Source organism: Lontra canadensis, unplaced genomic scaffold (assembly GCF_010015895.1).
Source record: "Lontra canadensis isolate GAN:19392208 unplaced genomic scaffold, GSC_riverotter_1.0 scaffold103, whole genome shotgun sequence".
Lineage (NCBI taxonomy): Eukaryota > Metazoa > Chordata > Mammalia > Carnivora > Mustelidae > Lontra > Lontra canadensis.
Window position 1 is genome coordinate 2480386 of NW_022631097.1, and position 15402 is coordinate 2495787.

General features: G+C 38.7%; 1 protein-coding gene across 2 annotated transcripts in view; it reads right to left on the reverse strand.

Moving 5' to 3' along the window:
* MICU2 (mitochondrial calcium uptake 2) overlaps positions 1 to 15402 on the reverse strand; it is a 152398-nt gene that overhangs the window by 66036 nt on the left and 70960 nt on the right. For both annotated transcript variants that reach the window (XM_032838186.1, XM_032838185.1), the window contains exons 3-4: positions 12455 to 12486; positions 12274 to 12349 (exon numbers count right to left, since the gene is read on the reverse strand). In XM_032838186.1, coding sequence (XP_032694077.1) covers positions 12274 to 12349; positions 12455 to 12486 — 108 coding nt within the window. The remainder of the gene's footprint in view (positions 1 to 12273; positions 12350 to 12454; positions 12487 to 15402) is intronic.

The following is a 15402-nucleotide window of genomic DNA, read 5'->3' on the forward strand; positions in this document are numbered from 1 at the left end:
GGCAGGGGCAAAGGGAGAAGGAGAAGCAGACTCCTGGCCCAGCAGGGAGCCTGATGCTGAGGAACTTGATCCCGGGATCCTGGGATCAAGGACCTGAGCTAAAGGCAGACGATTAACCAATTGAGCCACACAGGTGCCCTACTATCTTGTTTTAAAGTGGGGATGAAAGAGACTAAGAAACTTCTTGAGGTTATAAAACCAGGAAAAATTAGAATTTAAGTCTGTTGATCTAGAACATACCCTCTTATTCACTACTCAGAGACTATTTCCCAGTAAACTTCCACTTAAAAAAGTAAGGAGATTTTTAATTTCTTTAAGTGCATAAGGATGTTCTGGTGCTGACTGGAAGGAATCAGGTAAGGGGTGGGATGGAGGGGCATAAAGATAGGCAGTTTAGTATAAGGAACTAATACTTGTAGAATATAATTCAAGTTTATGTAGTCCACTAAATATTGACTCACTGAAGTGAGAGTAGGAATTGATACTAATAATAATTTGATAACAGTTTGATTGCTACTGATTTCATTGACTTGGGTGCCAATGTTACTCCTTTTTTGTCGTATTTTGTTTTCTTTCCATACAGAGTGTTATATGATACACTTATTCTCATTTTAAAACTAATGTTCACATGCAAAAACAAGGTAAAAACAAATGTTGATAAGAAAACATCGTAAATCTCTTGAGCTAATGGTCACAAGTCTTCTGTATTCATGAACCACTGATTTGGAAATTACATTTGCTACTTAATTCTCCAACTCCTTCAGACAACAGGAGAGAACATTATCACTTCAGGTGAAAATTGCTCTACTTGTCACAGACTTGTCCTTATATAAAAAGGACCAGTAGAGGCTCCCCCGCTATTTGTATGAGCATATTTAAATATATTCCATTGACACTTACTGAAATGAAATTCAGCTTAAATAGATAAGACAGCAGAGCTAAATGCTATCTATTATCAATCTTTATTTACACTGTAGTTTGTTAACACATAGTGTAATACTGTCTCAGGAGGAGAATTTAGTGATTCAACACTTAATGTAACACCCTGTGCTTATCACAAGTGGCCCATTGCCCATTAAACCCATCCCCTGCCCACCTCCCCTCCAGCAACCCTCAGTTTGTTCTCTATAGTTAAGAGTCTCATGGTTTGTCTCCATCCCCTAATTCATCTGTTTTGTTTCTTAAACTCCATAGATGAGTGAAACCATATGGTATTTATCTTTGTCTGACTTATTATTTCACTTGGCATAATACACTGTAGCTCTATCCATGCTATTGCAAATGGCAAGATTTCATTTTTGACAGCTGAGTAATATTCCTGTGTGTGTGTGTGTGTGTGTGTGTGTGTGTGTGTGTGTACCATCTTTTCTTTACCTTTTCATCAGTTGATGGACATTTGAGCTCTTTCCATAATTTGGCTATTGTTGACAGTGCTGCTATAAACATTAGGGTGCCTTGTGACCTTTCAAATCAGTATGTTTGCATCCTTTAGGTAAATACCTAGTACTGCAATTGCTGAATCATAGGGTAGTTCTATTTTTAATTTTTTGAGGAACCTCCATACTGTTCTCCAGAGTGGCTGTACCAGCTGCATTCCCACAACAGTGTAAGAGGATTTCGATTACTACTCATCCTTGCCAAAATCTCGTTTCCTGTTTTGTTAATTTTAGCCATTCTGACAGGTGCAAAGTGGTATCACATCATGGTTTTGATTTGTATTTCCCTGATGATGAGTGATGTTGAACATCTTTTCATGTGTCTGTTAGCCATGTGGATGTCTTCTTTGAAAAGGTTTCTACTCATGTCTTTTGCCCATTTCTTAAATGGATTATTTGTTTTTTGGGTGTTGAGTTTGGTAAGTTCCTTATAGATTTTGGATACTAATCCTTTATCAGCTATGTCATTTACAAATATCTTCTCCCATTCAGTAGGTTTCCTTTAAGTTTTGTTGACAGCTTCCTTCACTGAGCAGAAGCTTTTTATCTTGATGAGGTCCAAGGAGTTCATTTTTGCTTTTGTTTCCCTTGCCTCCAGAGATATGTCTATAAGAAGCTGGCTACAACTGATGTCAAAGAGGTTGCTGCCTATGTTCTCTAGGATTTTGATGGCTTCCTGTCTCACAGGTAGGTCTTTCATCCACTTTGAATTTTTGTGTATGGTATAAGAAAGTGGTTCAGTTTTATTCTTCTGCATGTGGCTATCCATTTTTCCCAATACTATTTGTTGAAGAGACTTTTTTAGTTTTTTTTTTTTTTTAAGATTTTATTTATTTATTGGACAGCAAGAGATCACAAGTAGGCAGAGAGGCAGGCAGAGAGAAAGGGAGAAGCAGTCTCCCTGCTGAGTATAAAGCCTGATGCGGGGCTCAATCCCAGGACCCTGAGATCATGACCTGAGCTGAAGGCCAAGGCTTAACCCACTGAGCCACCCAGGCACCCCAACTTTTTTACATTGGATACTCTTTCCTGCTTTGTTGAAGATGAGTTGACCATACAGTTGTGGAACTATTCTGGGTTTTCAATTCTGTTCCACTGATCATAGGTTGGGTGTCTGGGTTTTTTTTTTTTTTTTTTGCCAGTACCATACTGTTTTGATCACTATAGCTTTATAATAAGGCTTGAAGTCCCACATTCTGATGCCTTCAGCTTTGCTTTTCTTTTTCAAGACTGCTTTGGCTATTCCATGGTCTTCTGCAGTTCCATACAAATTTTAGGATGGTTTTAGCTCTGTGGAAAATGCTGGTGGTATTTTGATAGGGATTTATTAAATGTGTAGACTGCTTTGGATACCATAGACATTTTTACAGTACTTGTTCTTCCAATACATGGGCATGGAATGTTTTTCCATTTCTTTGTGTCCTCTTCAATTTCTTTCTTAAGTGTTCTGTAGTCTTCAGAGCACAGATCTTTTACCTCTTTGGTTACATTTATTCCTAGATCTCTTATGGTTTTTGGTGCAATCGTAAATGGGATCAATTCCTTGATTCCTTCTTTTTTTTTGAAATTTTATTTATTTATTTGATAGAGAGAGATCACATGTAGGCAGAGAGGCAGGCAGAGAGAGAGAGGAGGAAGCAGGCTCCCTGACGAGCAGAGAGCCCGAATCGGGACTCGATCCCAGGACCCTGAGATCATGACCTGAGCCGAAGGCAGAGGCTTAACCCACTGAGCCACCCAGGCACCTGATTTCTTTTTCTGCTGCTTCATTATTGGTATATAGAAATGCCATGTACATTAATTTTGTATCTTGCGACTTTGCTGAATTTGTGTATCAATTCTAGCAATTTTTTGGTTGAGTCTTTTAGTTTTTCTACATAGAGTATCATTTTGTTTGCAAATAGTGAAAGTTTGACTTCCTCCTTGCTGATTTGGATGCCTTTTATTTCTGATTGCTAAGGCTAGGACTTCCAGTACTGTATTAAATAACAATGTGGACATCTCTTTCATGTTCCTGACTTTAGGGGAAAAGCTCTCAGGTTTTCCCCATTGAAGAGGATATGAGCTGTGGGTCTTTCACACATGGCTTTTATGATGTTAAGATATGTTCCATCTATAACCACTTTGTTGTTTTTATCAAGAATGGATGCTGTATTTTGTCAAATGCCTTTTCTGTACTTATTTAAAGGATCAAATGGTTCTTATCTTATTATTAATATGGTATTATTAATATGGTATATTATTAATATGGTTGATTGATTTGCAACTATTAAACCACCCTTGCAGCCCAGGAATACTCACTTGATTGTGGTGAGTAATCCTTTTAATGTATTGTTGGATCCTATTATCTAGTATCTTGTTGAGAATTTTTGTATCCATGTTCATCAGGGATATTGGCCTGTGATTCTATTTAGTGCGATCTTTGTTTTTGAAATCAAGGTAATGCTGGCCTCAGAGAATGAATATGCAAGTTTTCCTCCCATTTCTGTTTTCTGGAATAGTTTTAGGAAAATAGGTATAAACTCTTTAAATGTTTGGTAGAATTTCCCTGGGAAGCCATCTGCCCCTGGACATTTGTTTGTTTGGAGATTTTCAATTACTGACTCAATTTCTTTCTGTTCAAATTTTCTATTTCTTCCTGTTTCAGTTTTGGTAGTTTGTATGTTTCTAGGAATTTATCCATTTCTTTCAGATTGCCCAGTTTGCTGGCACAATTTTTCATAATATTCTTTTATAACTGTATTTCTGTGATGTTGGTTGTGAGCTCTTCTCTTTCATTCATGATTCTATTCATTTGGGTCTTTTTTCTTTTCTTTTGTTAAATTTGGCTAGTTTATCAATTTTATTAATTCTTTCAAAGAACCAGCTCCTAGTTTAATTGATCCGTTTTACTATTTTTTGTTGTTGTTCTTTTTTGTTTCTATATCATTTATTTCTGCTCTAATCTTTATTATTTCCCTTGTGCTGGCTTTAGGCTTTATTTGTTGTTCCTTTTCTAGCTCCTTTAGGTATAACATCAAGTTGCGTATTTGAGATTTTTTTTTTGCTTCTTGAGGTAGGCTTGTATTGCTATATACTTCCCTTTTATGACTGCTTTTGCTACATCTCAAAGGTTTTGGACTGTTGTGTTTCCATTTTCATTTCCTTCCACTTTTTTTTTTTAATTTCTTCTTTAATTTCCTGGTTAACCCATTAATTCTTTGTAGGGTGTTCTTTAACATCCTGTATTTGTGGTCTTTCCAAATTTTTTCTTGTGGTTGATTTTAAGTTTCGTAAGAGTTGTGGTAAAAAAATATGCATGGTATGATCTCAATCTTTTTTTTTTTTTAAATTTTTTATTTATTTTTTTTTATTTTTTATTTTTTTTATTTATTGTTTTTATTTTTATTTTTTATTTATTTATTTATTTTTATTTATTTATTCCTGATTTGTGACCTAGCCTGTGATCTATTTTGGAAAAATGTTCCATGTGTACTTGACAAGAATGTGTATTCTGCTGCTTTAGGATGAAATGTTCTGAATATATCTGTTAAGTCCATCTGGTTCACTGTGTCATCCAAAGCCATTGTTTCCTTGTTGATTTTCTACTTAGATGATGTGTCCACTGCAGAAAGTGTGATATTAAAGTTCCCTACTGTTACTGTATTATTATCAATGAGTTTTTTTAATGTTTATTATTAATTGATTTATATCTCCCAAGTTAGGGGCATATAAATATTTACAATTGTTAGATGTTCTTGTTGGATAGACTGTTTTATTATGATATAGTGCCCTTTGTCTCTTGTTATAATCTTTGGTTTAAAATCTAGTTTGTCTCAGGGCGCCTGGGTGGCTCAGTGGGTTAAAGCCTCTGCCTTCGGCTCAGGTCATGATCCCAGGGTCCTGAGATCGAGCCCCACATCGGGCTTATACTCAGCAGGGAGCCTGCTTCCCCTTCTCTCTCTGCCTGCCTCTCTGCCTACGTGTGATTTGTGTCTGTCAAATAAATAAATAAAATCTTAAAAAAAAATCTAGTTTGTCTGATATAATACACCCATTTCTTTTGACATCCATTAGCATAAGTGGTTCTCATCCCTTCCCTTTCAGTCTGTAGGTGTCTTTAGGTCTAGAGTGAGTCTCTTGTAGGCAGCGTATAGATGGTTCTTATGTTTTTTACTCATTCAGTCACCATATGTCTTTTGATTGGAGCATTTAAGTCCATTTACATTCAGAGTGATTATTGAGAGATATAAATTTAGTGCCACTGTATTACCTGTAAAGTTGATTTTGGAGATTTTCTCTGTTCCTTTCTAGTCTTCGTTGCTTTTTGTCTTTCTTTCCCACTCAACGAGTCCCCTTTAATATTTCTTGTAGGGCTGGTTTAGTGGTCAGGAACTCCTTTAGTTTTTGTTTGTCTGGGAAACTATCTCTCTTATTTTGAATGACAGTCTTGCTGGATAAAATACTCCTGGCTGCATATTTTTCTCATTCAACATGTTGAATATATCATGTCAGTCCCTTGCTGTCCTGCCAAGTTTTTTTTTTTTTCCCCTAAAGATTTTATTTATTTGGAAGAGAAAGAGAGTGAGAGAGAGAGAGAGAGAGAGCACGAGTGTGCACATGAAAGCACAGATGAGGGGGGCAGAGGGAGCTGGAGAAGCAGACTCCTAGATGAACAGGGAACTTGATGTGGGGCTTGATCTGACGACCCTGGGATTATGACTTGAGCCGAAGGTAGATGACTGACTGAGCCACCCAGGTGCCCACAGCCTGCCAAGTTTCTGTGGTAAGTTCGCTGCTAAATTTATCTGTCATGCTTAGTAAATTAGGGATTTCTTTTTCCTTGCTGCTCTCAGGATGTTTACCTTATCTGTGGATTTTATAAATTTTACTAAGATGTCTTGGCACTGGCTTGCTTTTGTTGATTTTGATGAGGGTTCTCTGTGCCTCCTGGATCTGGATGCCTGTTTCCTTCCCTGGATTTGGGAACTTTTCAGCTCTAAGTTCCTCAAAGAAACCCTTTGCCCCCCTTTCCTTCTTCTGGGACTCCTATGATACAAATATTATTATGCTTTATGAAGTCGCAGAGTTCCCTAAGTCTACATTTGTGATCCAATATTTTTCTTTCCCTCTTCTTTTCAGCTTCATTATTTTACATAATTTTATCTTCTTTTATCACTTATTCATTCTTCTGCTTCTTCCATCCTTGTGGTCATTACATTCAGTTGGTTTTGCATCTCAGTTATAGCATTTTTTATTTTGACCTGACTAGTTTTTAGGTTTTTTATCTCTGTAGTAAGGGACTCCCTGGTGTTGTTTATGCTTTTATCAAGCCCAGCTAGTATCCTTACAATTGTTGTTTTAAATTCTGGTTCAGGCATCTTACTTAGATCCGTTTCAATAAGATTCCTGGCTGTGACCTTTTCTTCTTCTTTCTTTTGGAATGAATTCCTGCATCTTGGCATTTTGTCTAGGTCTCTGTCTTCTGTGTGCTGGGAAAGCCTATTATGTTCCCTGCTTCTGAGACTAATGGCTATATTAAGAAGACACTGTACATTGTCCAGGGCCTGGCACTTTGGGAAGTGTCTCTGGTGTATGCTGTGTGCACTATGCTTTTGGGTTTTGGCTTATTTTTCCCTCAGGTCAGTCCTATGCAGTTTCTTTGCTGCTCTGAGGAGTGTTTGGACTTTGTCTACTGTGTAGCAAATTTTAACTAGGGGTGTTTTGGTCCGCTTGTTAAAAGAGGCTAGATCCTGTTTCCACTAGAGCTGAAGCTTTGCAGTGTTCTATGGTCAGCAGACTTGGTGTGTGTGTGGTGGGTTTGTGCTGGTCCTCTGGAGGAGGGGGCCCACTGCTACTCTGGCTCTAAGGCACACTTGCCTTAGTAAAAAAGCACCTGAAGAGTGCTTGGAGCTTGGTGTAAGCGGCTCAAGCCTTCACTGTGGGCACTGTGTTGCTCACTGAAGTCGGACTGTGCTGATGGGCAGGGGAGAAGGGAGTTTGTGCCCACCACTATTCAGGAAACCCTCACAGAAAAGTTATCAGTCTCTTCTTGTGTGTCCCAGACATCCTTCAGATCCCTGCCTTCATCCTGTCTGTGTCTGAGCTGCCTGCCCACCTGGCAGCACAGTGCTCCTGTGTTGTATCTCAGAAGACTGTCTGGGTTTCAAAACTCCAAATTTTAGGGACCAGGTATGGCATGGACCCACACTGATCCTCTGGGGAAGGGTCTTGCTGCATTGTGGCTGGTGTGGGTTTGTTGTCCCAGAAGGGCAGTCACACAAACACACAGAGGCTTAGAGTTTATGGTAAAGCATAACAAACAGTAAGCATCCAGGTTAGGTGCCCTGAGCAGGTGCTTCTGCTTCTATGCTAATGAGTGGGGCAGCTCAATGGCACCTGCCAGTTCTTTTATCCCCTGAGAAGCAGTGCTGTCTCTCCCAAACTCTAAGAAGGGGAACTGTCTCTGCCAGTGTGACCCAGGGGATCCTTAGACCACGATGTCTGGTCCTGGGCCTCTGCCCTCTTCCTTCACAGGAGCACCAATATGCCTGCCAGGCTCAAGTGACTTTTAAAACTTCAGTCCTTGAGCTCTGCTGCTTATAAAAACTTCTAACAATCAGCCCCTCATTTTCCCAGTCATTGGTGCTGGGGAAGCACTTTTCTTGTGCAATCCCCTGCATGGTTCCTGTTTGCTCTCGTGTGCACTACCATCCCACCCAAGATCAGGGCTCCCTCCTCCCTGCAGCACCCGCGATTCTTTTCTTCCCCAAATCATGTCGCTGTACTGCCTACCTTCCGTGCTGTGGCCTCTTCTCTTCCTCCAGTTTGTGCAGTTTGTTCTCTCAGTCCTCAGATCAGTTTCTTGGATGTTCAGAGTGATCAGTATTTATCTGGCTGTGTTCATGGGACAATGCAAGCATACTACTCTGCCATCTTAACTCTTCTTCCACTAAATGCTATTTGTAAATTGATTTTACTACCTGTATATGACTTTGGGCAGGTTACTTAAGCCCTTTGTGCCTCAGTTAACCCAGCTATAAAATGGGGGTATGAAATGAAGATAGCTTCCTCAAAGGAATGTTGTGAGGATTAAATGTAGTAATACATGTAAGAGGGTCAGTATAGTATCTGATACATAGGAAACCTTTAGTAAGTATTTGTAGCTATTAAAATTGTTATTGATCATGTACATTTGTTTTAGAAGTACTTACAGCACCGCACTGGTGAGGTCACTCCCGTGGGTGAGTCCCTGACAGACCACTCCTTCTCAAGCCTTATAAAGGGCCCCTCTCTTTTTCTGTGCATTCTTTAAACTGAGCTGGTTTTTTTTTTTTAATATTATTTAAAAAATTTCTTTTAAAAAAGATTTTATTTGTTTATCTGACAGAGAGAATGATCACAAGTAGGCAGGCAGGCAGGCAGAGAGAGGAGGAAGCAGGCTCTCCACGGAGCAGATAGTCTGATGTGGGGCTCGATCCCAAGACCCTGGGATCATGACCTGAGCTGAAGGCAGAGGCTTGAACCCACTGAGCCACTCAGGTGCCCCTTAAACTGAACTTTTATCTCAGGGCTTCTTCTCTCCTAAGTGCTTCTTGTATGGTTGCATCTGCAACAGCAGCTTCAGGGGCCATTTATGGCTGACAATTCTTTTTTTTTTTTCTTTTAACATTTTATTTATTTATTTGAGAGAGAGAGCAAGCACAAGCAGGGGCGGAGAGAGGGAGAAGCAGACTCCCCTGCTGAGCAAGGACCCCAATGAGGGGCTCAATCCCAAGGCCATGGGATCATGACCTGAGCCAAAGGCAGATAACCAACTGACCAAGCCACCCAGGCATCCCTAGATGTCTGAATATTCTTTTTTTTTCTATTTTTATTTTTTAAATTTTTCAGTGTTCCAGAATTCATTGTTTATGTACCACACCCAGTGCTCCATGCAACATGTGCCCTCCATAATACCCACCAGCAGGCTCATCAAACCTCTACCCCCAGCCCCTCCAAAACCCTCAGATTGTTTTTCAGAGTCCATAGTCTCTCATGGTTCGTTTCCCTCTCCAATTTCCCCCAACTCCCTTCTCCTCTCCATCTCCCCAAGTCCTCTGTGTTATTTCTTATGCTCCACAAATAAGTGAAACCATATGATAATTGACTTTCTTTCTCATGCTTGACTTATTTCACTCAGCATAATCTCTTCCTGTCCCATCCATGTTGATACAAAAGTTGGTTATTCATCCTTTCTTATGGAGGCTTAATACTCCACAGTGTATATGGACCACATCTTCCTTATCCATTTGTCTGTTGAAGGGCATCTTGGGTCTTTCCACAGTTTGGTGACTGTGGCCATTGCTGCTATGAACATTGGGGTACAGATGGCCCTTCTTTTCACTACATCTGTATCTTTGGGGTAAATACCCAGTAGTGCAATTGCAGGGTCATAGGGAAGCTCTGTTTTTAATTTCTTAAGGAATCTCCACACTGTTTTCCAAAGTGGCTGTACCAACTTGCATTCCCACCAACAGTGTAAGAGGGTTGCCCTTTCTCCATGTCTTCTCCAAGACACGCTGTTTATTGTCTTGTTAATTTGGGCCATTCTAACTGGTGTAAGGTGGTATCTCAATGTGGTTTTGATTTGACTCTCCCTGATGGTTAGTGATAATGAACATTTTTTCATGTGTCTGTTAACCATTTCTCTGTCTTCTTTGGAGAAGTGTCTGTTCATGTCTTCTGCCCATTTTTTGATATGATTATCTGTTTTGTGTGTGTTGAGTTTGAGTTCTTTATATATCCTGGATATAAGCCCTTTGTCTGTATTGTCATTTGCGAATATCTTCTCCCATTCCGTGGGTTGCCTCTTTGTTTTGTTGACTGTTTCCTTTGCTGTGTGTTGGAATATTCTTAAATCTGAACTCAGTATCTCTTAAACTGGACTCATTCCTCGCCCTTCCCTCCCCACATTTAGTCCTTTCCCTATGACCCATGTGTCTTGGTGAATGGCACATTCACCTTGCTGATCGAACCAGAAACTTGGGCACCATACACGATTCTGTTTTCTTTGTCCCCTCTCATATCCAATCAGTCATTAAGTCCTACCAATTCCATCACCAAAATACCTATCAAATCTATACTCTTCTCTCCATTTTTACTACCTCTTCTCTAGCATATAGCCCCCCTTGCTGTTAATGCAAAACCTCTTGTTTCTTTTGCTTCCTCCTCAATCCATTCACCACCCAGCTACTAGAGTGACTGTTCTCATCTGATTTGTCACTTTCTTACTTTTTTATGACTGCAAGTTCTTTTCTACTCTTGGACTCCTACTATACCTATTCTTCAACCTCACTGGCAGCTCCCTCTTGACTGCCCCACTTCTTTTCATCTCCCTTTTACTTTCTTTTACTATTCTACTTTATTCTCCATTATCTTGCTTAGATTCCATGGCTCATTACTAAAAACCCCTCTTGCCCTCAACAGCCTTACCCCCTGTCTGTGACTCTTCTTCCACCCATTTGCTCAGCAAAATCCTAAATCCAGTACAACTGTCCAACATTTCTGTTCCTACATGTAGCCTGCAGGAAGATCATCACACAATCGCACTGACTGGTGACTTTTCTTTCATGACCTACACTATCTTCTGATCCCTTCAGGCTTCCCAGAACTCTATGTTTCTCTGGTCTGGTCTCTTTCCTAACCACAGAAGCTACTTCAAACCTTCTTTCTCCATATGTCCTACTTTATAAAAAAAATAAAAGCTATCCAGAACAACCTGCTTTTACTTCCTGCCACTAAATTTGCCAATGCCTGCATTAAATTACCTACCTGTTCATCCTTTCCTACTGATACAATGAAAAAAGCTATGCACCCTGTGGAATGCTGATCCTTCCATTTTTGCTGTGAAGACAATCCCTTCTCTCACATTTTCTAGGATTCTCTCCCATTCACACTTCCTTTCTCTTATATCTTATTAGGTATTATATAATTATATTGCTATATTATATATAATATATTATGTATGTTTCCCTCTCATCAATAAGATATATGCCCAAGTATCTTCATCTAACATTTTATTATATATGTTTCCCTCTCATCGATAAGAAATGTGCTCAAGTATCTTCATCTAACATTAAACAACCTTCCTCTGGCCTTCTATCTCCGCCCTCAGCTACTGACCTTTAAATCTCCTTGCTCATACCCATGTCTCTCAAGTGGCCTGAGCTTACTTTTTTCTTTCCCTAACAGTTTCTCCTCTTCACTTTTGTGAAAACATTCTCCTGATTCTCCTCTACTTCTCTGGTCACTCTGCCCTTGTCTCTTTCACGAGCACTACTTCCTCTTCTACTCCCTTAAAAGCTGGTGTTCCTCTGGATCTCTCTGAGGCCTTCACTTGCTACATTCCTCCTCCCCAAGCTTTAATTAAAATTGATGTTTTAATAATTAAGCTGTAATCTCTCAGAGAGTTTGAGAAAATTATTTCTCAATGAACGTTTTATTATGATTTAAAAATATCTATTAAAGAACTTGGCATTAAAAATCTATTAAAAAGAACATGGCAGGGGAGCCTGGGTGGCTCAGTGGGTTAAGCCGCTGCCTTCGGCTCAGGTCATGATCTCACGGTCCTGGGATCGAGTCCCGCATCGGGCTCTCTGCTCAGCAGGGAGCCTGCTTCCCTCTCTCTCTCTCTGCCTGCCTTTCTGTCTACTTGTGATCTCTGTCAAATAAATAAATAAAATCTTTAAAAAAAAAAAAAAAAGAACATGGCATTTTCTACATTGGCTCTCTACCATACAGTTGCAGACTTCACAACAACCCCTTAACAATACTCTGGTTAGATGAAACAAGTAGAAATTTAACAAATCAAAATTACCTTTATCACCAAGGTCTCTAAAAAAGGTTGATCCACAACGAGCTGGTTGGATTCCTGCCAGTATATCCTCGATATCCTTTGAATACACATTGAAATTTTTAAATTTTAACTTATAAAAGTTCATTTTCTAGTCACCAAAAAACAGAAAGGAAGAAAGAACTCTCCCACATACATTGCTTACCTTTTTTGTCAGCTTCTTCACTGAAGTTTTACCTATAGTAAAGAAGAAACATTATTTAGTACCCATATTCCTTGGTAAAACTCAACTTCCACAAAGAAAGAAAATTATTTAAAAGACAAAACAAACAACTAGGGTGCCTGGGTCGCTCAGTCGTTAAGTGTCTGCCTTTGGCACAGGTCATGATCCCAGGGTCCTGGATTTGAGCCCCACATCCCCACACTGTGTTCCCTGCTCAGTGGGAAGCCTGCTTCTTCCTCCTACTTCCCTTCCTTGTGTTCCCTCTCTCGCTGTGTCTCTGTCAAATACATAAATAAAATCTTAAAGAAAAAAACAACTAAATCTTTTTAAGAAAATAAAATTTTGGCAAGTTAGCTAATATCTTTAAACCAATGTTAAGAGCCAGAGAATTCTAAGTCTAAACACAAAGACACTATGGATTTTTTAAGACCTACTTTCCAATTTCACTCACCCTATTTCAGACATATAAAATCTTATCACCATTTTTGACTTCTCTTAGTTGTCTGCATCATAAATAAATTCTTACCAATATGATTTAAGAAACCTTTTTGCTTTCACTGATTAAAAAAATTCACACTCATCTCTTAGAAAGCTACATTTTTGAACCCTAAAAAGTTCTCTTAAGTTTACAGCCCTCTAGTAAATTTAAAAGTCTAGCCAATATGACTACCCATTCTAAAATTATTTTTAATAATCTCCTATTGGATAGCAGAGATTTATAATTCTTTCAGGTGTTTAGCCATCCTCTTTATTGCTTACATCACTTTCTTCTTATCCACTATAATTTTAAAGCATTGAGTTGCTTCTTTTGTTGAGATTTATAGCCTCAAGTCATTTACACATCTAGAATACTGAAAAATGTTTTACGTTGTTTCTTACATAAGCCACAAGCATCACAAACTTCCCTTTCTGGTCTCAAGATTATCTTATCTATGAAGTTCCTTCAGTACAATTACAAAGTCTCTGAAAGTTTAGGAGACAGGTTAAAAAAAATGAATACTTTTAGATGTACCTTTTCTGTACTTCAGGATGCTTAATTTGGACTCTAAATCTACTGGGGACAAATTCTATCATTTGTTGTTAATAAACTGTGAAGATTTTAGTTTTGCATCATTAATGAAAAACATAGTTGCAAATATGACTATATCATTTTTAGAAACATTTATGACCATGTTTATAAACTTAGGTGTTACTATTTTGGGATAATTTTATTTATTTTTATTTTTTATTTTTTTAAAGATTTTATTTATTTATTTGACAGAGATCACAAGTAGGCAGAGAGGCAGGCAGAGAGAGAGAGAGAGAGAGAGAGAGAGGAGGAAGCAGGCTCCCCGCTGAGAAGAGAACCTGATGTGGGGCTTGATCCCAGGACCCTGGGATCATGACCTGAGGCGAAGGCAGAGGCTTTAACCCATTGAGCCATCCAGGCGCTATTTTGGGATAACTTCAAAGTATGTGTCACCCAATGATAACCCCAGATTCTAATGTTAGGTGCTAATATACCCTTCGACCATCAAATAGACAAAATTATCATTTAAATTACAAGGGTTTATGTGAATGTGTATATAGAAATATGTGGTAATACAATGCTAGTAACAAATCCCAGATAACTATGTAATAGATATATTTTATCTACCTTTGTATATGCTATTAAAAAAAAACCCTGATGATTCACATTCCTTCTATTGCTTTTCTTCAAGTCATGTTCAAATTATTCATTACCAGAGGCACTTTTATTTTTAGACAATTAAGGTTACTCCCCAGAGATTAATCCTTGTATCTAAATGAAACAAGTATTCTAAGAAGTAATAATTGACATATTGAAGGTGACAATATGTATGGTTTCTAAGTAATAAGATTATTTCTAGGGGGTCTTATAGTTGCTTCATACCTAGATTTCTTTTTGGTCTTTTAAAAATCTTTGTGTTTCAAAAAATCCTTCTACTTGAAACTGTATGAGGAAAGAAGGTAGCATTTGCTTCCCTGCAGCTAGAAGTCTAGAGGCCAAATACCTAAGCCAGTAAAATTCAATACTATTTAAATACAACACAACAATAAGGTTGTGAATTAGTTGATAATGTAACACCAGAATCACATGTAAGAATGAAATTGTAAAACCCTATTGAGGCAGATTCCATATTTGTCCTTCCTTTTATGTAGCCCAGTGATTGGCATTTAAGTATCTGCTGAATAATCAAGTAAAAACTAGAAAACATTCCAGAATGTCTTCTTATTCAGATCCCTGCCTTTAAGTGGTTAATCATTTATTATCCTCATTTTATAAATTAAACAAGTAAGACTGACTGATACACAAGAGGAATTAGGTCACAATATGGACACTGGACTTTTCTTCTCATCCAGATTTTCCAAAAACAGGTATAAGATGCCTTCAGTTACATTAAACTAGTAATTGGGAACCACATTCAACACTTCAGGAAACTTCACAGAACTGAATGATTAGGCATGAGATAATTAGAGAGGTAACACTGGTTATTTCATGTTGATTACAAGTTCTGCTTGGTACCTGAATATGTATTTGATTATCAAAAATGGAGAAACTGTGTACCTAGTGAGCTTTTCTTTTCTTTTTTTTTAAAAGATTTTATTTATTTATTTGACAGAGATCACAAGTAGGCAGAGAGGCAGGCAGAGAGAGAGGAAGGGAAGCAGGCTCCCCGCTGAGCAGAGAGCCCCATGCGGGGCTCGATCCTAGGATCCTGGGATCATGACCTGAGGCGAAGGCAGAGGCTTTAACCCACTGAGCTACCCAGGCGCCCCGAGTGAGCTTTTCTTATAAAAAATACTTTTTCAGACAGCATGGAGGTTCCTCAAAATGTTGAAAATAGAACTACCCTATGACCCAGCAATTGCACTGCTGGGTATTTACCCTAAAGATACAAACGTAGTGATCCGAAGGGGCACGTGCACCC